This window comes from Eretmochelys imbricata, chromosome 2, assembly GCF_965152235.1.
Source record: "Eretmochelys imbricata isolate rEreImb1 chromosome 2, rEreImb1.hap1, whole genome shotgun sequence".
Lineage (NCBI taxonomy): Eukaryota > Metazoa > Chordata > Testudines > Cheloniidae > Eretmochelys > Eretmochelys imbricata.
In genome coordinates, this window is record NC_135573.1 from 109,213,739 (window position 1) to 109,236,141 (window position 22,403).

The window sequence follows — 22,403 nt, forward strand, 5'->3', positions numbered from 1 at the left end:
ACTTTCCTGGCTTCTGCAGGACCGACCGGTGAAGTGGGCTAGCGAAAGGATCCGAGTCCTCGCTCCCAGTTCCTTTACCCAGAGGCCTCCCTGTCCTTGAGGGCTCCCCTTCCACTCTCCTGCCTGGCAGAGTCCTCGCAACCCCAACAAGGCTGGGCCCAGGATTCCTGGGGGGCTCAACCCCAAAACCTGCTGTGGTCACCTAGGATAGGGGCTAGGGTGTCCCCACTCCAGGGTACTCTCCGCACTGGGCACTTCCCTGACCCACTGATCACTACATACAATTTAAAGCAAATACAAGTTGTTTAATCAACAATTAATTTAAAAAAGAAGAAGGAAAAATGGGAAAGGTTAAAGGAAAATACATCACCCCGCTCTGTGGCAGGGAACATCACAAACAGTGTCTCTGGAATGTCAGGGCAGTTCACAGTCTGTTCCTTGTAGGTCCCAGGCCTCCTTCTCAGGCCCTGGCTGTGCTGCAGGGATGCTGCGTGTTGGACACTTGCTCTGGTGGTGGCCACACACCTCCAGGCTTTGGGTGGTGGGACCCTTCTTCCCAGCGTCAGCCCCCTGTTGGGTTAAGATCCCCCCCCCAAGTCTGGCCTGCAAGGACCCTTGGCTGCTGGTGTCTTTCTGCGCTGGGCCCTTTGCCCAGGGTCCCCCCTTGCTCACCACACCTGGTTCTGTGGCTGCAGCTCTGCTCCCAGCACAGGGTCTCCTCTCCCTGGGCTGTTTCTGTGACTCTGCTCCCAACTCTGACCTGCTTCCTAGGCTGCTTTTCTGGTCCCTCTGGATCTGGCATGGCTCTGCTCTCCAGCTCAGCACGGTGCCCTGCTCTCACCTTAGCTCGGCCCCACTCGTCTGACCAGGCAATTCCAGCTCACAGGGAGGATGGGACCTTCCTGGCCTCCTGACTCCCTGATTAGCCTGCCCGCCCTGTCATTCAGGCTGACCTGGACCATTGGCGTCTCCCCATTGTTCCTGGGGACTGTCAGTCTCAGGGTCCTGATTTCCCATCGACCCTTCCCCTTTTAGTACTGGGAGCTAGCCAACCAGAACACCCCCATTGAATGTTAGTAAGGGGGCAACAGTCCTGTAACTGGGCACAGACTCACCGACGGCCCCTCATGCTGGTCGTCTCAGGGAATTAGCGTTCCAGCCTCCAGAGCGCTCTCTTCAGGCCGGTGTCTCGCCTTGCTGCTGCTGGCTCCCTCCCAGGACCCCAGTGCCCCTTTCGCTGGGTGCTGTCCCCTGGCTGTACCCCACAGTTCTCGGTCTCCCCTCCCAGGGGAGCCCCCCCCCACTATCCCTACCTCACCTCAGTCGTAGGCTCCTGCCAGTCACCAGCTAGCCCCCACACCCTGGGGCAGGCTGCAGTATGAGCCACTCATCACTGGCAAGGCTGGGTTTGGACCTGCTGCCTCTGCCTACCCATGGCTGCCCCTGAAACCCCTGTACCTAATTGGCCTTCCCAGGCCTGCAGCCTGGGGCTTTCCTAGGCCAGAGCTCCACAGCTCCCTTGGCCTTTCCCCAGCCCTGCTCCAAACTAGGTCCTCTATTCAGGTTTCTGCAGCCAGGTCCCTCCTCTCAGAGCGCGAGAGAGAGAGCGCGAGCGCACACTCTTCCGCTCCCGCCTTTCCTGGCTTTTATAAGGCCCGCTGGGTCTTTTGGGGCGTGGCCCCCAGCTGTGGATGCTCTGCCAATCAGCCCAGCTCTTCCCCTGCCCCAGCCCTCTCCCAGGGCTATCTTAAACCCCTCTGGGCCCGAGCGGGTGTCCACTCCGCTACAAGTCCCCTTACACATATACTTTTGTATATGAGAAAAGTTCAAAAATCATTCCTCATAGCCTTCCAACATGCAGACTTCACTTCTACAGAAAATTCACCTAAAAATCCCACACCTTAAATATTTAAAAGCACAAATTGTATGGCTTTGCATTTATGGCAGAACGTTATTGACACCACAGCAACAGGAAACACTTTGATAAGTCAAGACCAAACAGCGTAGGTTGGGTTTGGTTTTCATGGGCAGAGGGAGGTTTCAGCCTCCTCAGTGTCGGAGGCTAACCTCACTCCTCCCGCCACCAGATACAGCGTTCACTAGTTTCATCATAAAATATTTATCTTCACCGTTAAGGAGCTCGCTCATTTCAAATAGAACTTGCTTACTTGCTCCCTTCGCGTTTATTGAAAGCACCAGTGGATGACAAAGAGGAAAATAAAATAATTTGGATGCTGGAAAACAAAGATCTGATGGCAGTGGATCTCTACCTTCTTACACTTCTAGTGAATGACTAACCAGTTTTCAAATTAAAAAGAAAGAAAATAATTAACCTTTTTTAAATGCATGCTAATTGGATTTTTGCCCAAATAAGAACTGATATACAATCAGTAAGAACTTTGAAGATTTGGGCCAATGTTAAAAAAAAAAAAAAAAAAATCATTCAGACCATCCCTGCATCTCTTTACAAGACAGATGATATGCCTGAGTCAGCTCTTAGTTATACTGGTGTCAATCATGTAAATCAGAAGTAACTCTACTGAAATCAATGGAGTGATTTGGTGCAAAACTAGAGAGAGAGGAGAGTCAGGCCAGATTTATATTTATGCCTGCAATGAAAACAGGACACTTACAGATCTAAATCATATATACGTGAGGCCTACAGATGCCAAGTGCTACACACTTCATACTATATAGGAATCAGAAGTAACAGACAAATCATAGAATCATAGAATCATAGTGATCAATGGCTCCATGTCTAGTTGGCAGCCGGTATCAAGTGGAGTGCCCCAACGGTCGGTCCTGGGGCCAGTTTTGTTCAATATCTTCATAAATGATCTGGAGGATGGTGTGGATTGCACTCTCAGCAAATTTGCGGATGATACTAAACTGGGAGGAGTGGTAGATACGCTGGAGGGGAGGGATAGGATACAGAAGGACCTAGACAAATTGGAGGATTGGGCCAAAAGAAATCTGATGAGGTTCAATAAGGACAAGTGCAGGGTCCTGCACTTAGGATGGAAGAATCCAATGCACCGCTACAGACTAGGGACCGAATGGCTAGGCAGCAGTTCTGCAGAAAAGGACCTAGGGGTGACAGTGGACGAGAAGCTGGATATGAGTCAGCAGTGTGCCCTTGTTGCCAAGAAGGCCAATGGCATTTTGGGATGTATAAGTAGGGGCATAGCGAGCAGATCGAGGGACGTGATCATTCCCCTCTATTCGACATTGGTGAGGCCTCATCTGGAGTACTGTGTCCAGTTTTGGGCCCCACACTACAAGAAGGATGTGGATAAATTGGAGAGAATCCAGCGAAGGGCAACAAAAATGATTAGGGGTCTAGAACACATGACTTCTGAGGAGAGGCTGAGGGAGCTGGGATTGTTTAGCCTGCAGAAGAGAAGAATGAGGGGAGATTTGATAGCTGCTTTCAACTACCTGAAAGGGGGTTCCAAAGAGGATGGCTCTAGACTGTTCTCAATGGTAGCAGATGACAGAACGAGGAGTAATGGTCTCAAGTTGCAGTGGGGGAGGTTTAGATTGGATATTAGGAAAAACTTTTTCACTAAGAGGGTGGTGAAACACTGGAATGCGTTACCTAGGGAGGTGGTAGAATCTCCTTCCTTAGAGGTTTTTAAGGTCAGGCTTGACAAAGCCCTGGCTGGGATGATTTAACTGGGAATTGGTCCTGCTTCGAGCAGGGGGTTGGACTAGATGACCTTCAGGGGTCCCTTCCAACCCTGATATTCTATGATTCTATGTGATCAGCACCATCAGCTGCACAAATGCAAACTGTGGCTTATGTCTACACCGGAGGTTGTGCACTAATGCAGCTCAGTCACTCACTGGTGTATTTCAGGGCAAATCCCCAGCACAGTCAAGGCCATTCGGTATGGGACAATTCTGCATCAGCAGAGAGAAGAACTGGATAACATACTAGGTCCTTTCCATCTCTAACACCTATGAATCCAATTCAAAATTGGTTCTTAAAGAATAAAACGTCTTGTTTGAGAAGATAACTGGTTTGCTTTTTAAAATGCTTTTTATCTTGAAACAGACCCTTCCTTCATCAAATATTGCCTTTTCATATATGTATGCTTTTAAAATGGCTACACTACGAGCAACTGTTGATTTAACACAATACCCAGGATTTGACCTAGGACTAGAGCTGGTAGAAAATTTTCCAACAGAACATTATTCTATTCTGTCAGAAAGTGCCATTTCATCAAAATCAGAACTTGAGAGACTATTGATTTACATGAAATTTCATTTAGGAGAAAAAAAAAAAAAATTTAACTGCTTTTAAAGAAGGTCAAAACTAAACTTCAATTTTTTATTTTGAAATGACTTTTCATTTCAAAGTTTTTTAGAAAGTCAGAATGAAGTATTCCCATTTTATTAAATCAGAATGTTCCAAGCAACCCAAATCAAAAATACTTTAAAATTTTGTTTTGCAGAAAAATTCAAGTTTCCAAATCAAAAAACAAAAAAAAAAATCAAATGTCTCGACATTTTTCATGGATAAAAATTCCTGTTCCAGCATAGATCTACCTACAACATACCTTATGACAAAATATGGCCAAATATTTATATACTTTATGTCATGGCGAAAATTGGTTATTTGGATAATAAAATTAAAAGTTGTTTTTTTCCAGAGCACCAGTTCCAACACCACTACCACAACATTGTTATACCAATGAGAGCAGAGAGCAAGCTGCCTAAAAGTAACATTTCAAATTGCAAGCGTCCTACTTGCTGACTATACTATGACAACATACTTAAATAGCCATCAGGATTATCCTTTGGATTCCATGGCCTGTACTTCCAGGCTGCCGATGGCCTTCTTGTGTGATAAACTACAGGCAAAATTTTGAATAATCTTTTTAAGTATTCATCCAGAGTAACAATTCACACAACACTATTTATCTTGAAAAATGATTCACTTCCGATCCATTTTGGATTTAGTATCCCTAGCCCATCAGCAAAACAGTGCTTGCTATAATTTCTATAAACTGCATACTTCCCATGCCACTTAGGCTGGAATGAATAAAAATCATTCTCTTGGAAATTTGAACATTTTTGTCAGCATATCAATTAGCTGTAAACCTTATATTGACATCAACCCTTTGGAAAGCTGTTAATACTGAGGATTATTAGGTGAATTTCCAGATTTGGGGCAATAGGGAACGCTGTGTCAGAGAAGAAGTAAGGCTTTTGGTCAAAGGTGGGCGGGGATAGATCTGTAACGAATCCTCTCGGCTACACCTCTTTCCTGCATGAAAGCTACTCTTCCCTGATTTCTCCCAATGAGCTCCATTTCACCCTACATCTAATTCCCAACACCTTCCTCAGGCTGGGAGCAAGCAGTACATTCTACCCAAACATACCTGAAATGCTCAGCTGTACTTTAAAAAAGACATGTTCCTATTTTCATTTGTTTTTTTTAAGCTAGTATGGCACATATACAGTCCCTGAGCAGCAAGTAATGCAACATTGTTTAACACTTTACTGGAATACAACGTTTAGCTTTTGCCGGAATAGAAAGCAACAAAAGACAACAGGGCGTAGGCTTCAGAATGCAGCTCAGAACAAAGATTAAGCCTGTAAATGCATCTAAAAATATAGTTACACACCCTGGAGAGTTTTACTGAAATATAAAACATATCTTATTTATACTGAAAAACAGAATTAGGCTATGGAGTAGAAGAATAGAAATGCTGCACACCAAGAAGATAAAGTACCTTGACAGAGGGGTGTGTGACACATTCATAACACTAGCCTGCACTATGCCAAGTTATATCTTGTTTTATGGAGTCCTTCCATTTCATGAGCATTCAGGGCTTCAGTCAATGGAAAGACTCCCATCAGTTTTTCAGTTGGCTTTGGAAAGGATCCTAAATTCACCCCGTGACCTTGTATACAATAGAAGGTGGGGGGGTAGAGCGGTTAATTGTTAGCTAACACAACTAGAAATCTTACTTGGCCTCTAGTATAGGCACAGTTTAATGTGTTTAAAACCAGGTTAGAGGATTGTGAGGTTAAACTTGTGTTTAAATTAGGTATTAAATGGTGTTTCAAATGTCCACTAACATGATGGATTTAAAATCCTTTTTCCTGGTTTAGACAAAGTCTATTCAAGTGTTCAATAAAACTGAAACATTGTTTGTTTTCATTTGTCTTTTACTGGTCCTTTTAAAGAAGCATATACTCAAATAAGAAATAAATCATATGAAGGTCTATTCCACCAAATGGCAGAGAGGGTGTGGCCAACTGAGTCACGTGGTCTCACGTAATGAAGTTATATCAGAGTTGAGTCTTTATAGGCAAAAGTTGGAGATCAACTGTCTCATGAATTCACAAAGTGGAATATTATAATGTTATCATTTTTCTGCCTGAAATGGGAACTTGCATTTTAGATCCTGTACTGAATCATGTATAATGTTTAATTAATATTTCCATGCCAAACACGTTCAATATTCTTGTTTGTACAATGCCCTTATACTGTCATCTATTTAAATACATAGCATGCAATTTGGAATAAAAACATTCTATACTGTCCAAATTGTAAAGGTTTGGACTCACCCCTGTAGTGCCTCCTGCTGGTCATTGGGGAATTAGCTCTTTCCAGCACAGAGCACCCTCTGAAAGCCAGTGATCCACACACTTTGGCCCCCGTGTCCCTCACAGACCCTGGTGCCCCTTTCTCTGGGGTTCTGCCCCCTGGCAGTACCCCCACACTCTTCCTCTGGGTCTCCCCTTCCTGGGGAACCCCCAACCCACTATCCCCACCTTGCCTCAGCCTGGGCTACTGCCAGTCATCACCAAGCCCCTGCTCCCTGGGGCAGACTGCAGTATAAAGGCCACTCATCATAGGCAAGGGGGTTCGGACCTGTTGCCTTCCTCTGCCTCCAAGTACTTCTATGGGCCTTGGACCAGGCCTTACAGCCTGGGGAGTTGCCAGCCTGGAGCGCCCCCGCTCAGCCTGTTCCTTCCCCAGCACTGCACCACCCTCAGTACCCTGTCAGGCAGGTAGGCCCTACTCTCTCCCAGCCTGGAGAGAGACTCCTTGGGCCTCTGGCTCACAGCCTTTTTAAACAGGCCTACTCGGGCCTGATGGGGCATGGCCCAGCTGCGGCTGCTTCCCCAATCAGCCATCCCCAGCCACAGCCCTCTCCAGGGCTGCTTTTAACCCCCTTCTATTTTAGGAGCGGGGTATCCACCCCGCTACACAAATTAACTATTTTTTATTTTATTTATTTTTTTAAGTGGTGCAGTCCTGTAGAGGAGAAAGAGAAACAGAAATAAAAGTTTCTGCATATAACTGACACGTTTTACAAAATAACTTTTTAGATCACTAAAGAAAACAGGAGAATGGTTTTACTATTTTCTGCTATCTGTTGTGAACTATTTTTCATAGTAAAAAGATATATTCAATGAAACCCATAAAACATTTCATTTTAACAGACTTTTAAAATGCAAAAGTTTCATTTTTCTAGTAGCAATGCCAATAGGGAGTTTCAGAACATTCTTTCATTCATGGGTCATTAATGCACTTCTTGGGCTGTGTAGTCACTCAGCCTTTAGCCCCAGAAAGCACCCAAGGAATACATTAATGGCCATTAATGCATGCCCTGGAGTGGCCTCTTGATTAGCTAATGGGAAATAAGTCTTTAGAATTTCTGCAGCTCCACAAACATAGCTTAATAGAGTAAAACTCTTTGTAACATTTGTTAAGTGTTATGATACAACTAAAGCAAACATTCTTTTCTGTTCAAGGCTGGTTGCCTACTTCCCAAGATGAGAGAATGCCCACTAGTTTCTCACCTATTTCCATGCAGAGTAAAGGAGGAGAAGAGGAGATGCTGTGGAAGGTGAAGAATAACTCCATCATATGCCCATGTGCTGTAAGAATCCCAGATGTGGTTCTCAGGCCCCAGTTCACCAAAGTACTTAAGCACATGCTTAATTTAAGCATGTACTGGGACTTAACCAGGTGCTTAAAGTGCTTTGCTGACCTGGGGCCTTGCAACATGCTCCTATTACAATATGCACATGCTGGCTTTTCAAACGAGAGGAAAGCAGACCTGGGATACCATCTCCAGTCTGCTAGTAGGAGAGGGCAGTCACAGAACGAGGTTGGCTCATCCTCATTTCCTACGGGAGTGAGGAGGAGTTATAGGAGAGCCATACCCTCTGAGTCTTTTCTTCACTCCTCAGCAGTGAGCACAGCTCTTTTTCTTTCATCCACCGGGTGCAGGCTCCTCTCCACACCTCCCTCATCAGGGAAGCAACATCATAGAGCAGGGGTCGGCAACCTTTCAGAAGTGGTGTGCCAAGTCTTCATTTATTCACTCTAATTTAAGGTTTTGCATGCCAATAATACATTTTAACGTTTTTAGAAGGTCTCTTTCCATAAGTCCTTAATATATAACTAAACTATTGTTGTATGTAAAGTAAATAAGGTTTTTAAAATGTTTAAGAAGCTTCATTTAAAATTAAATTAAAATACAGAGCTCCCCGGACTGGTGGCCAGGACCTGGGCAGCGTGAGTACCACTGAAAATCAGCTCACGTACCGCCTTTAGCACACATACCATAGGTTGCCTACCCCTGTCATAGAATTAGGTCTTCTTCATATTGCCCCATAGCCCCAAGCCTTCTCTTCTGCTTCCTTTGCTTACTCTGAATTGGTGCGGGGGAAGGGTGCCACAGCCATTCTCATACTAAGTTATAATTTCTGCATTCCAAGAGGTCGAGAATAGCAGCTTACTACAGAATGACATTTCACCACAGGTAGAGTGAAGTTTACTTTAATGCCTTGTCTACATTACAAAATAAACCACATTTAAAACAGTTGTTAAAATGGCTTAGCTTAGGATGCAGGGGTCACTACCTTGGCTATTGTACAGTGCAAACATTCTGAACAAAGATACTCACAGGTCACATTCACTGGGGGATTCACAACAGAATTCCGCTGGCAATGCCCACGTTTGAACTGGGTTATAGTGAGCACAGCTATGCCATCTTTGAATACAGGGCTGTAGGAGGCCCACAGGATAACAAATAAGTATTTGCTTTTGTGCAATTCAGGGGAAGAAAATTCAGGGCTTGGGTCTCATTTATTTCATTCCTGCACTTGGGGATGAGAGAAAAGGAGTGAGGGCAAAGGTCGTTTAATGCTTTTAGCCACCTTTGCACTCCCTACATTCTCCCTCTATTTGCTATGTAAGCAAGAACAGCCTTGGGGCTGCTCTCTCTGACACTCTGTTTTTCATGGCCTCTGGGAAGCAGAGAATTGCTGCAGTGTAGTACACTCCAGCCATACTAGCGACCCATCTCTTGTGCCATGGGTTGAGAGTGGGGCCATCTAGGAACTTTACATCCTTTCTACAATAGCCAGGCAAGCCATTTGACTAGGGGCTATTTCTGACCACTTTACACAGACTAAATGGCATAAAGGGGACATAATATAACTGAGAATTGGATGCTACCTCAGTTTCTTTATCTCAAACCTTAGAAGTATATATGCATGTTCCTCTGCATGTGTGTTATACATATTTGTGGGTGTATACACACGTGTGTATGTGTGTGCACACACTAGTGTAACCTCCTTGTTCAGCCTCAGGGCTCCCAAAGTCTCATCTATTGGAAAGTTCTCTGTTTTGGGTTTTGAGACTCTCACTCTTCTCATCTGTCAAATCCAACTCCCACCCAGCTTTCCCTTACAATTTATAGAAAGACTGAGACACAAGAAACCGTCCTCATTTTTCCTGCTTCACCCCAATATAAACACACTGGGTTAAATCCTTACCCCACTTAAACTAGTGGGAGATTTGCCATTTACTTCAGTGGAGACAGGATTTCACCCACCGTAGGTATCCATATCAAAGCCATTCCAACAGTCATTGCTAATGAATGTTTAGTGGTTCCTGGATGCAGAATATTTTGGTTAAATCACCTGCCTGGGTAATTCAGAAATTGTCTGGATCCCAAGTAAACATTTTCTCAAGACAGAAAAGAAAAACATCTATTTGTCTCTAGTTCCTATGGTCAGGCAGGCTTCCTGTCACAGACTCATGAGAGGTAATTAAGAGGAGGAAACAGAACAATATTGTATTTATTATGGTGGATTTATTAGTTATTTATTAATTTATTATTAATTATTATTTATAATAATTTATTATTATAAATAAAGGTGGAACTAAAAAGAGGAGAGAAGACAAGTGTCACTACCTCTGCTTCTTGTAGGATCCCATGGTTCAAGCATACCATGTCTGGACAAGTGATGGGAGAACCACAGCCTTCTCGAATTGCCAGCTGCATATACTGCTTTAGGCACTAGAAAGGAGAAAAGAAAAAAAAGGATGGAAAGTTGAAACCCACATGATAGGGAAACGTAGATGTTAACACTGCACTACACAGGTGCCACCTCCACTTCCTTAATTGGCTGTCCTAGAGCACTAGGGAAAACATAAATTATCATACGTGTGGATGCTAAGAACCATTACTTTGGGAAGAATGCAGCAAAGAACAATTAATTATGTATGACTTCATCCATCACATATTGAGTTTACTCAAGTCAGCAAGTCAAGTCCTGTGCTAATACATTTTCTCTATATTAAGCCTAGACTTGGAAAAGAACAGGCTATATTTCACTCTAATTAAAACAGGTTTTGCTCTTCTATTTTCCCTTCATGTTTTCTTAATTCAGTCTCTCACCTGGTGGCCACCATTATAGGGCCTCACTTACAAGCAGGAGAGTTGCTTTCTCAGCAATCTGCAATGAAGGCAGCTTATAGATTGGCTAGCAGAGCACGGATCTGGAAACAGTGAGGCTATCAACTTTCCTCCAAATAGATTGTGTCATTTCCATGAATTGCCATCAACCACTGGCCTACTGAGCAAGTGTTCAAAGTCCATTTCCAACAGAGAGGCCCTCCTGCATGTGTCCACATCACTTCGCTGCACAAAAATAATTGTGTAGTATTTTTTCTTGGGATGAGAAAAAGCAGATCCCCAATGTTTCGTCCCCATTATGACACATCCAATTTGGATTTTAAGGGCCCTATTCTCCAGCCTGTTACACTAGTTTTATGCCCGTGCAACTGCACTGAAGTCAAAAGAATTTAAAGCAGTATGAAACTGGTGTAACAGAGGTTTCTAATTCTAAAATACACAGGAAGTAGTGAACCCAAAGGGTCCTGTGAAAAAAAACATTGACCAATATTCCAGGTAAAAGTGATGTAACAATGTATACTGCAAAATGATGTAATTCAACTCTACCGTGCATGCCAGCAAAATGTACACCTGCCAAATCCTTGTGGTCACTTAAACAGTTTATTTTAAAGAAAAATGAATATATCTTCCACCAAATGGCATGGCATTTAAAATAACATCTGATTTCCAATAAGATGTTTATTTTTTAAAAAAAATTGTATTTAAAGGGAGATCATCAGGTAATTTATTACCAAAATTTAGGGATTTAATTTTTTAAGAGTTTCAAAAGCCTAATTTTAAAACCAACAGGTTAAACTATAAGCCCTGCCACATGCCCCTGCAGGAGTGTAATAAGGTATAAGGAGCCCCTTTAAGTCCCTGCGTGGACTCCCTGCATTTCCAGCGCCTGTAGGGTAGGCCACCACTGGACTGTTATTCCCCCACCCATCAGGTGGGAGTCTTGGCTCTGCCCCTCCAATGCTCTGGTAAGCACAGCTGAGCTGGCACAGACAAGTAATCTGTGCCAGCAATAGGTTGCCCCCGATCAAAGGGAAAGAAGGGACTAGATGTGACCCTGGGGGAGACACTCTGGTTTTGCCTTGCTCCCGGGTTTCAGTCCAGCCCCATATGTTTATGACTTATGTTTTAAATTTCAATCAACTTTTATTTGTTTACATTTAAACAGTTCCCTACATGAGAACTAGAAAGTGATACTAGTAGATAAAAAAATAGAACTGGCCAGTCTATTTTCACATTCCAAGATGAGCAAAGGGCAAAAAGTAAATAAGCAGTATAACTATTCTAACAATTTTAATAACTTCAGGTGTTATTAGTAACACAAGGAATTTAGTGAGACTTAACCGGATGCTGTCCCTTTATTCATTCAAACAATGTAGTTAATGCTCCTTTCCAAAAGGAACCTAGAAACAACACGAGAAAGAGTCAGTAATTGAAACATAAAGTGGGTTTAATGGCCTAGCTACAAAAGACACCTCCCATCTGCATAGAAAAGTAAATGGAAACAGAGGAAGTAACATAGTCATGATTGATCCCAACAGGAAATGCTCTACTCCAAAGTCTGCCCCCAAAAATCCACATGCATTGGAGTGGAGGAAGGCTGCATAGCTCATAAGGGTAGGACAGCCCAGCAATAGGTGCCAACTCCGGGAGTGCTCCAGCCCTGGAGCACCCATGGAAAAAAATTAGAGTGTGCTTAGCATCCATCTGCAGCCAGTTCCTCCCCTCTCCCTCCCTCAGCACCTCCCACCCACCAGAGGCCCCACCAATCAACTCCCCCGCCCCGCAGCGCCTCCTACCTGCCACGGATTAGCTGTTCCACAGCATGCAGGAGGGGCTGACGGGGAAGGGGAGGAGCGGGGATGGGGTGTGCTCAGGGGAGGGGCAGGAACTGGGCTGGAAGAGGCGGGGCAGGGTGGGGCCTTGGGGGAAGAGGTGGAGTTGGGTGTGGTCTGGGGTTGAGCAGGAGCTGAGCACTCCTGGGGAAAGGAAGATGATGGTGCCTGTGTGCCCAACACATGCTCCCTGCATCCTGCTCCCATTGTTCAGAGCCCACCGTACCCTTTGGGGAGTGTAGATTTTCCTCCTCAGTGTGTCTCTCAGTTAGTGTTGGAGAACAATCCTTCTCTTTGACTGCAACCCCGGCTCCTGTCCCTTTTGGGATGGGTGACTATGTTTAGTAATTTACTTTGACAGTAGGATACAGTAGACTCAGATTCTAAGATCAGTTCAGGCCACCCCATTAAAGAGCGAGGACAAAGGCTAAGAAGTTACTGCAGGACTCATGGAAGCCCAAAGGCTTTTTCCTACTTTACCCTACTAGGGCAGTTGACCTCAGCACTAACAATTATTTTCCTGTGGAAGAATGTGCGTGCAGCTTTAGGAATACACCTTCAAGGGACTAGATGGCTCAAAAGCTTGATACCATAATATGAAACCTTTCTCCTCTAGTTTGCTGGTTCAAATCCAGATCAGGTTAACAAAGGCTAGTGCGTCCTTTATGTTGTAGTTTCACAGACTGAGTTCAACAAGCTTTGGATCAGAAGCCAGTAGCTGAGGATCTCAAAAGTACTTTACAAACAACAGCCCTGTGACATAAATTTTACAAACATTAAATCTTTTACATATTACAGAACTGACGCTGAGGGACTATGGGCCCAATTCAGTCAGGTGCTGAGGAGAGCTGAAGGTGCTGAGTGCTACCCAGGTGACACACAGCACATTCCAGGACAAAGCCTTAAGTGTCTTGCCTAAAGATCACACATCAGTCTGTCTGGGAACCAGGAATAGAACCTCACCTCTCCTCTTCCCAAAATTAGCAGTAAAGAAATTAAAAAAAAAAAAAAAGGTTCTGTAGCTTTTAGCACAGCAGAACTGCTTTAAGCTTTTATTATTATTATTTATTTAAAAACACAGACGCTAATTTAGTTTAATTATAAAGTAGCTGAAAATGAAGCACTGATGCAAGCCGTGACTGTGGTGAAGACAGGGCAAAGAGAATTATAAATTTATACAGTAAAATACTTATTTGCATTTGCAGCATCATACAAACATTTCCACACCCCAGAAACACATCAAAAGTTGACAAAAGCATTGAAAAATTGCACTTTTTGCTTAGACAAACACCACAGTAATGAAAATCTATTGATACATACAATTTCCTGTGTACAGAAACTATGACCCAGATTTTCAGAAGTGGGAAGTGGGCACCCAACCCCTTTTGAGAATTAGAACCCTTCAAGGCATTTTACACAGAGAAAGAGTGTGTGCAAGTAAATACAGTTCTTTAAAGATAGGATCATTTCAGAAACACAGGAAACAGTGGTTAGAGATGTGCACATGACATGTAGGCAAGAGTTCTGGGTTGTATTCATGGCTCTGCCACTTTCTCCCTGTGTGTGACATTAGCAAGTCACAAAGCATGTTTACCTTCTTGTCTAAAAGTAACTGCCTAAGAATAGTATTGTTTCTCAGCAAGAGACAATTTAATGAAAAAATGTGAACTGCCAGACCTGCAAATTCACCCTGGTCAAGTTGTGTTCTTCCTGGCTTGCATATTACCAACAGGAAATGGAATTTAGACATGTATGTTCATGGTACATGAGCCAGAATAAAATCTTGTTCCTTCTCCCATAATTTTGCAGTGGTGACAGAAATAAGATAAATTTTAAGAGTGGGACTATTCAAAGAATTCGCTGCTAACGTAACTGCTCCAACTGAAATCAATGGAACTTCCATTAACTTCAGTGGAAACAGAGTTAGGCCAATGCTGAGTGCTTTGGAAAAATCTTACCCAAAAAAGAAAGGGGAAAAATATTTTCTCATTAAAGCAAGTAGCTATGGCTCAAAACACACATAGATACCAAGCAAATTTATTGAGCAAGATGTGCCATTTTTGCAGAGCCACTCGTCTGCCCATAAATGCATTTCAGCCTGTCATTCCCTCAGATTTCTTATCTACAAAATGGGGATAATAAATATTTACCTGCCTCCCAGGATGTTGTGAGGCTTAATTAGTTAAAGTTTATAAGAATGCTTTGATGAAATATATTGTTTTATGTACATATATACACAGAGAGAGAGAGAGAGAGAGAGAGAGAGAGAGAGATTATATTACGATATATATGTTGTGACAAAGTTCCTCCTCTACCTTGATGAATCTTGCACTTATTGGCGGATTTGCTCGCCTTGGAGATTCACGGCAGCCGTCAGTTTGGCCGTTTTCGTGAACCCACAGTCCAGGTCAACTTCTCCTGTGTCTGACCAGGAGTTGGGAGGTTTGGGGGGAACCCGGGCCCGCCCTCTACTCCGGGTTCCAGCCCAGGGCCCTGTGGAATGCAGCTGTCTAGAGTGCCTCCTGAAACAGCTGTGCGACAGCTACAACTCCCTCGGTTACTTCCCCATGGCCTCCTCCCAACACCTTCTTTATCCTCACCATAGGACCTTCCTCCTGGTGTCTGATAATGCTTGTACTCCTCAGTCCTCCAACAGTACGCTTTCTCACCCTCAGCTCCTAGTGCCTCTTGCTCCCTGCTCCTCACACACGCACCACAAACTGAAGTGAGCTCCTTTTTAAACCCAGGTGCCCTGATTAGCCTGCCTTCATTGATTCTAGCAGCTTCTTGATTGGCTGCAGGTGTTCTAATCAGCCTGTCTTAATTGTTTCCAGAACGTTCCTGATTGTTCTGGAACCTTCCCTGTTACCTTACCCAGGGAAAAGGGACCTACCTAACCTGGGGCTAATATATCTGCCTTCCATTGTCTGTTGCCTTGAAGAAAAGCCTGGTGACGGTGGCAAATTGGCCCGTGCTTCTGGAAACTATGCCACAGTTATCTCCCACTATCTTGAAACTAAGAAAACCTGCGTGAAGCTGCCTTCTGATTCTGAGAAGGTGATCTCTTCTGCAAACAGAGCTGTTGGTGGCATTGTTGCTGGTGGAGGTCGTATTGACAAGCCTATCCTAAAGGCAGGTCATGCCTATCACAAATACAAGGCAAAGCAAAACTGCTGGCCACATGTCCATGGTGTGGCTATGAATCCTGTAGAACATCCCTTTGGTGATGGTAACCATCAACATATTGGTAAGCCTTCAACCATCAGGAGAGATGCTCCAGCTGGTCGCAAGGTCAGTCTCATTGCTGCCCGTCGTACTGGTAGACTGCGTGGAACCAAGACTGTGCAGGAGAAGGAGAACTAATGTCTTTCAATACACAATAAAAGGCTTTAACCCCCCCGTCCCCAAAATCACTCTCCTGTAGCCATCTGGCCCGACCCTGTCACAATGTCTAATATAAACACTCCACTATATTCTATTATATATATACATAGAGATAAGGAATGAGAGGGCGCATATAGACTCAGACACATACTCATTATATATCTACAGCTCAAGTGGAGACAATATGACATTTTCAGAAAGGAAGAAACTGCTAAGAGATACACTGAAAAGATCTGTCCTGGACTAACAGCATACAAAATTTCATTTGCAGTAAAACATTTCATGCAAGCTTCAGCCTAAAGGGAGTTGTTATGATAACATTCTTAATCTAACTCTGGAAATAGGTGCTTATATAGTAACTATGAATAAGTACAGCACTTCCAGTAGGAACTGTTCTAACTTCACTGATTTCACTAATATATACAACAGGATTAAACAAAATATTGCCAGAGATAAAGGTTTTTAGTGTAGGATTTAGTCTATATACGGCATTAGCACAATTGCACATTTTTACCTCTTGATTTTTAAATTAGTTCAGGCAGTGTATTTAAATCTCATGTTGCTAGGCAATGACACGACAAGGGCACTTGTACTCCTCTCACTACAAATCCATATTTCTATTCAAGGCCACTTTCAAATAATCTTCTCCTTGCCACAGACAAAAGACTGGTCTCAGTCATTACTGCATATTGCTTTTTCAAGTACATCAAGCGCATTCAGTGTGTTCTATTAACTTTCTCAACTCCAATTTTGTACAAAGCTTTCCAGCTCACTAATTGTAACTTTTATTGCTTTTGATAGAAAATATGAAAGGAAACCACAAACCTGATGTGACAAATTTTAATATCTAGTTTTTGATTAAGAAAAATAAAGGAGACAGTCAGTTAAAGAATGAGGGTGGAAAGGAAATCAGGTCAGCCCTTTCAATAATATGTCCTATAGGCAGTACTGTTGACAGTTGAGCCCTGTATCTAGTTAACATTTCACTGCAATTATTATGTCATTTAAAAGGCAAAAGCAGTAGGTTGTGACTGGGATCAAAGTATGACCAGTGCTTAATATGAGAGTAAGGTAGTGGAAATGCAAAAGAACTAGGAGAGTTCACTGAACATGCTCTGCCAGAACAATTTAGACCGAAAATGATTTTTCAACTAAACTTACAATTTCATGAAAAAAAAATCAATTTTTCATCAAAAACCCACAAAACTGACATTTTTCGTTTTAAACTAAAATGTTTCAATTTTTATATGCCAAAAACTGATTTTTTAAAATTATTATTATTATTATTATTTTAGTTTGTAGTCTTTTGATTAAAACCAAAAAAAAAAAAAGACAAAAAGTTTTCAGCAAAAACAAAAAAAAGGGGCGGGGGGAAAGTAACTTCCCAACCAGCTCCACAAGTTACAATTTATTTACTATTTCTATAGTGGTAGCATGTAGAGGCTTTAATCAGGGAGCAAGGTTCCATTGTACTCACTATCTATTTTTATCATGTAGGACATAATGCTTCTTTCTTTAATTCTTTCCGTTCATAAAGAGCCCAGTTGTTCAATACATACCCATGTGCAGTGCAATTGACGTCAATGGGTCTACTCATGCGAGCTCTATGAATATTCACCACCGTGAATACAGATTTGCAGCCTGGCACCAGAAGTGCCCGGTCAGTGCCGGTGCATATACACTTACATTCAAAAAGTACTTGCAGTGTGTGGAATAATAGGTATATTTATCTAAGGTTTTATAATGTGCTTGTCATCATGTTATTCAAGTGCCTGGTATATATATGGTCAGCTATTATAAAATAAGTACATTTATCAAATCAAGATAGATTTACCAAGTGTGGTTAAAAAATCAGCACCATTTCATTTTCCACCTCTGTGGCTTAACATTTAAGGGCCGGATACAATGCTCATTCAAGTTGTTGGTAACATCTCCATTGGACAAGGGATGAGGCCCTATAAAAGTAAGACACGTGGAAAAAGAGTGAAAAATCCTTTTATAGTTTGATGAGCGTGTTGTGGTCTTGTGGTCAGAAAAATCAGTGGCTGTGTACATTTTTTTGGTGACCATATGGCCACAAATGGCGCACCAACTGTTGAAAGCAATTGAGTGTCAACAGGCAAGTGTGACCACAGGGCAGTGTATACTGCTTTCTAGCTCATCATTCCATAACAAGAAGTATTTGATTTAGTGGCTCTTTCTCACACCCAACATGATAAATGCAGTTATTGGGATTTGTTCCTTCATTGAATCTGCTTATAGTATTGGTAATCACCATTCTTATGTGCAATTTTAAATTGACTGGCTTATGCTACTCAAAGTCTGAAGAGCCATACTGTAAAAATCAAAATAAAATACATATTGGCTTCTGGTACCCCAAATGTCGTGGGATCGCTATCATTAAGCACCAGAGAGTGAATATACCCGAAGCCATAAACAAAGTGACATGTCACATTACAGCTGGTCCCAGTGTGTTCTGGACTAAGGACTGAGTCCAGACACCTGTGTTCTGTTAGGCCTGGCTCCGTTACTGATTTACTGCTGGGTACTGGGCAATTTACTTATGTCTCTGTCTCAGTTTCACCACATATAAAATGGATAATACCTACTTCAAAGGAGAAGTGAGAAGTTCTTTGAATACGTAAAGTGCTTTGAGCATGTGCTACGTATTATTTTATATATGCCAATTTTATCATGTTTTTTATGAGCTCATCTAAATTAATTAGCCTCTTACTCCATCTTTTCATGTTCTCTATATCTTCTTACTATATGTTCCATTCTATGCATCCGATGAAGTGGGCTGTAGCCCATGAAAGCTTATGCTCAAATAAATTTGTTAGTCTCTAAGGTGCCAAAAGTACTTCAAGCTTGGAAAGAAACCCAAATGCCACAACATGACAGTTGGTGGGTAGACATGGAAAACAATCTGAAGTGAGCTTTATTTAAAATCATTGGGGCGTTGCAGCACCAGGACTGAATGTTTGATCTGCCTACACCTAAAGAGAGGAGTATAAGAAAGTGGTGCATGGGGAGAGGGAATGAATCTTTTCTTGAAATTAGCAAGAGGAAAGAGGATGGCCTTTAATAATTGGATTTTTTTTAATCTAATTTGCATCTTACACTGGTGTTACATCATGTAAACTCCATTAACTTTAATGGAATTGTTCCAGATTTACACTGGTGCAAGAGGAAATCAGACCCTTAACTACCGCTATGAACTGAAAAGTATTATCTCACTGGGGCACAGGTGTGTTGATTTTGGAGATGGGCCATTATTTTCTTGTGAGAGAGAAACAACATGTGGAAAAGAGAGCGTGACTGAGGATCAACACTGGCCCAGGTAGGAATCTTCCCTTGCCCTGTGTTGTCTCTTTCCTCCTCCTCTTCATTTTTCACCTCCACCTTTTGGTTGTCTCTCACCTGTTTTAAAGTTGTCTCCCTCCCACTCTACTCTCTCTCTCTCTCTCTCTCCGTCTCACACACACACAATGCTGTCTTTTCACAACCGTTTCCTCTACTGTGCTGCTCAATGCTGCCTGGGATGCACTAGGTACAGCAGAAAATTCTCCTCTCTCAAGCACCTGCAGATAAAGCAACGGATGCACAGAGTGTTTCATAAATCAAGGTGTCTCCATGTGTGTGTGCTGAGTCCTGGGAAAATGGCTGGCCCCTTTGTCTCCGCAGTAACTCGCACACGCTTAGTGGCATGCAGCAGCAGTATCGTGGAGGAAACTGAGATTGGGGGAAGACAACAGGGAAGAATGGCTTCAGGGCCTGTCTCAAGCTGGGCTCTCACTACACCCTTTGAAATGAAACCCAAAGTAGAAGGCTCTTCTCACTATAGTTCAAAAAAGTTGAGAGGTTAAATGTACTCTCACTTGCCCTGCTAGCATGGCATTGTCTATTAAAGTCACCCAGACCTAAGAAAGGGAAATCTTATTCTCCTTTACACAGAACTATTGTACCAGTGTGTGTGATGACATATGGATTGTTATAGTGGCATTTGTTTCATGCATTTTCCATTGTAGTTAATTCACACACTTCTCAAAAACATAAGACCACATGAATGATGAGTCATACCATTGCTGCATAAACATGTGCCAACACCCAGAAGCTAGGATGTGAAATTGTCTTTTGTTTTTGCAAGATTGGTCTGTTATTGTACATGATATTAGACAGCTCAAACCTTGTTCTGGTGAGTAACATACAACTTGAAATTAATTGCCGGTTGGTGACTTTAGCAGGCATGTCACTTGCAGTTAAACTCACTCATATAATACTGAAGATCAGAGTATTTGGAAAAAAAGTTGAAGAGGAGATTGGAGCAGGATTTGGCATTGATATTCTGACATTCCTATTAGCAGGAGTGCAAGTAGAGTGGTACCCACCAGTACACATTACCGACAAGAGATTTTAGCTGGTATGGGGTACCGGAAAGACTTGGGGCTAGCCCCCCACCTTTGGAGGGGGAGTAGGGTGGGGCTGCACTCTGCTCCTTAAAGGAGCAGAACGTGGCTAGGGAGGGCATTCATTATTTAAATGGCTTTCACAGCACAATACATAAGCTAACAAACTTAAACAAAGGATTTGTTTAAGTTTGTTAGCATATGTATTGTGCTGTTACGTTTGTCCGGAGTCCTCCAGAGGGAAGGGGGTGTGGGGGCGGAAGGTGTTTAAACAGTGTTTTTGACTCTGTTTCTCCCCATTGGTCTGAATTATCCATGAAATCCATACTGCATCACATCAAGTCCAAATCATTAGAGGAATGCCTCTGCTTGCACTGACCAGAGGATGTTTGGATTCCGATGTCAGCCCAGTTCTGCAGCCTTACAGGAATCAGGTGTTGTCCCCAGTGTACACAGAATCCTTCTTTGCAGCCAAACTAGTCTAACATGCATTTTGTTAACTGGAACTGGAGCAGCAAAACAAAGAAAACAAATGCCTCATGTTTCAGCTTTGTGGGTGAGAGAACTATAAGTGAAGATTATAATGCTGGACACTGATGGCCTTAAACCAGCTGCCTCAGGAATCTGTCAAGAACTTTGCTGAAAATATGCTCCTCATCTTAGCAATGGAGCTAAGACTTATCACACATCTGCCCACCTTTATTCAAATGAAGCTCCTTCTAATATGACAGCTCAGGCATTGTTAGTTTCACACAGAATAATTTACAAATTTGGAACCTAATCCTGTAAACCCTTAATCATTTGATCAATCTCATTGAAGACAATGGGACTATTTGCATGATTATGGACCACTTTTGTGGACTGGTAAGAGTTTCAGGAGTCTGTTCCTATAAAAAGAAAACAAGTACTTGTGGCACCTTAGAGACTAATAAATTTATTTGAGCATAAGCTTTCGTGAGCTACAGCTCACTTCATCAGATGCATGCAGTGGAAAATACAGTGGGGAGATTTTATATACACAGAAAACATGAAACAATGGGTGTTACCATACACACTGTAACAAGAGTGATCAGATAAGGTAAGCTATTACCAGCAGGAGAGAAAAAAAATCTTTTGTAGTGATAATCAAGGTGGGCCAATTCCAGCAGTTGACAAGAACGTGTGAGAAACAGTAGGGGGGGGCGATAAACATGGGGAAATAGTTTTACTTTATGTAATGACACATCCACTCCCAGTCCTTATTCAAGCCTAATGTAATGGTGTCCAGTTTGCAAATTAATTCCAATTCAGCAGTCTCTCATTGGAGTCTGTTTTTGAAGTTTTTTTGTTGAAGAATTGCCACTTTTAGGTCTGTAATCGAGTGACCAGAGAGATTGAAGTGTTCTCCAACGGGTTTTTGAATGTTATATTTCCTGACGTCTGATTTGTGTCCATTTATTCTTTTATGTAGAGACTGTCCAGTTTGACCAATGTACATGGCAGAGGGGCATTGCTGGCACATGATGGCATATATCACATTGATAGATGTGCAGGTGAACGAGCCTCTGATAGCGTGGCTGATGTGATTAGGCCCGATGATGGTGTCCCCTGAATAGATATGTGGACACAGTTGGCAGCGGGCTTTGTTACAGGGATAGGTTCCTGGGTTAGTGTTTTTGTTGTGTGGTATGTGGTTGCTGGTGAGTATTTGCTTCAGGTTGGGGGGCTGTCTGTAAGCAAGGACTGGCCTGTCTCCCAAGATCTGTGAGAGTGATGGGTCGTCCTTCAGGATAGGTTGTAGATCCTTGATAATAAACCCCCAGGCTGCAGGCCTTGTGCAAGGCCCAGAAAGGTACAGGGGCTGCAGAGGCGCAGCCTGATGATAGGCCAAGGCAGCAGGTCCTAACCCCTTGCCAATGATGAGTGGCCATTACACTGCAGTCAGCCCCAGTGAGCAAGGGCTAGATGGTGACTGGCAGTAGCCACTGAGGCAAGGTGGGTCCCCTGGGAGGGGAGACACAGAGTGTGGGGACACTGCCAGGGGGCAGCACCTCAGGGTGAGGAGG

The 22,403-nt window shown here is 42.9% G+C and overlaps 1 protein-coding gene across 1 annotated transcript in view; it reads right to left on the bottom strand.

The window, feature by feature from the left end:
• RNF144B (ring finger protein 144B) overlaps positions 1 to 22,403 on the bottom strand; it is a 51,685-nt gene that overhangs the window by 21,087 nt on the left and 8,195 nt on the right. The window contains exon 2 of the mRNA XM_077809102.1: positions 10,233 to 10,337. Coding sequence (XP_077665228.1) covers positions 10,233 to 10,337 — 105 coding nt within the window. The remainder of the gene's footprint in view (positions 1 to 10,232; positions 10,338 to 22,403) is intronic.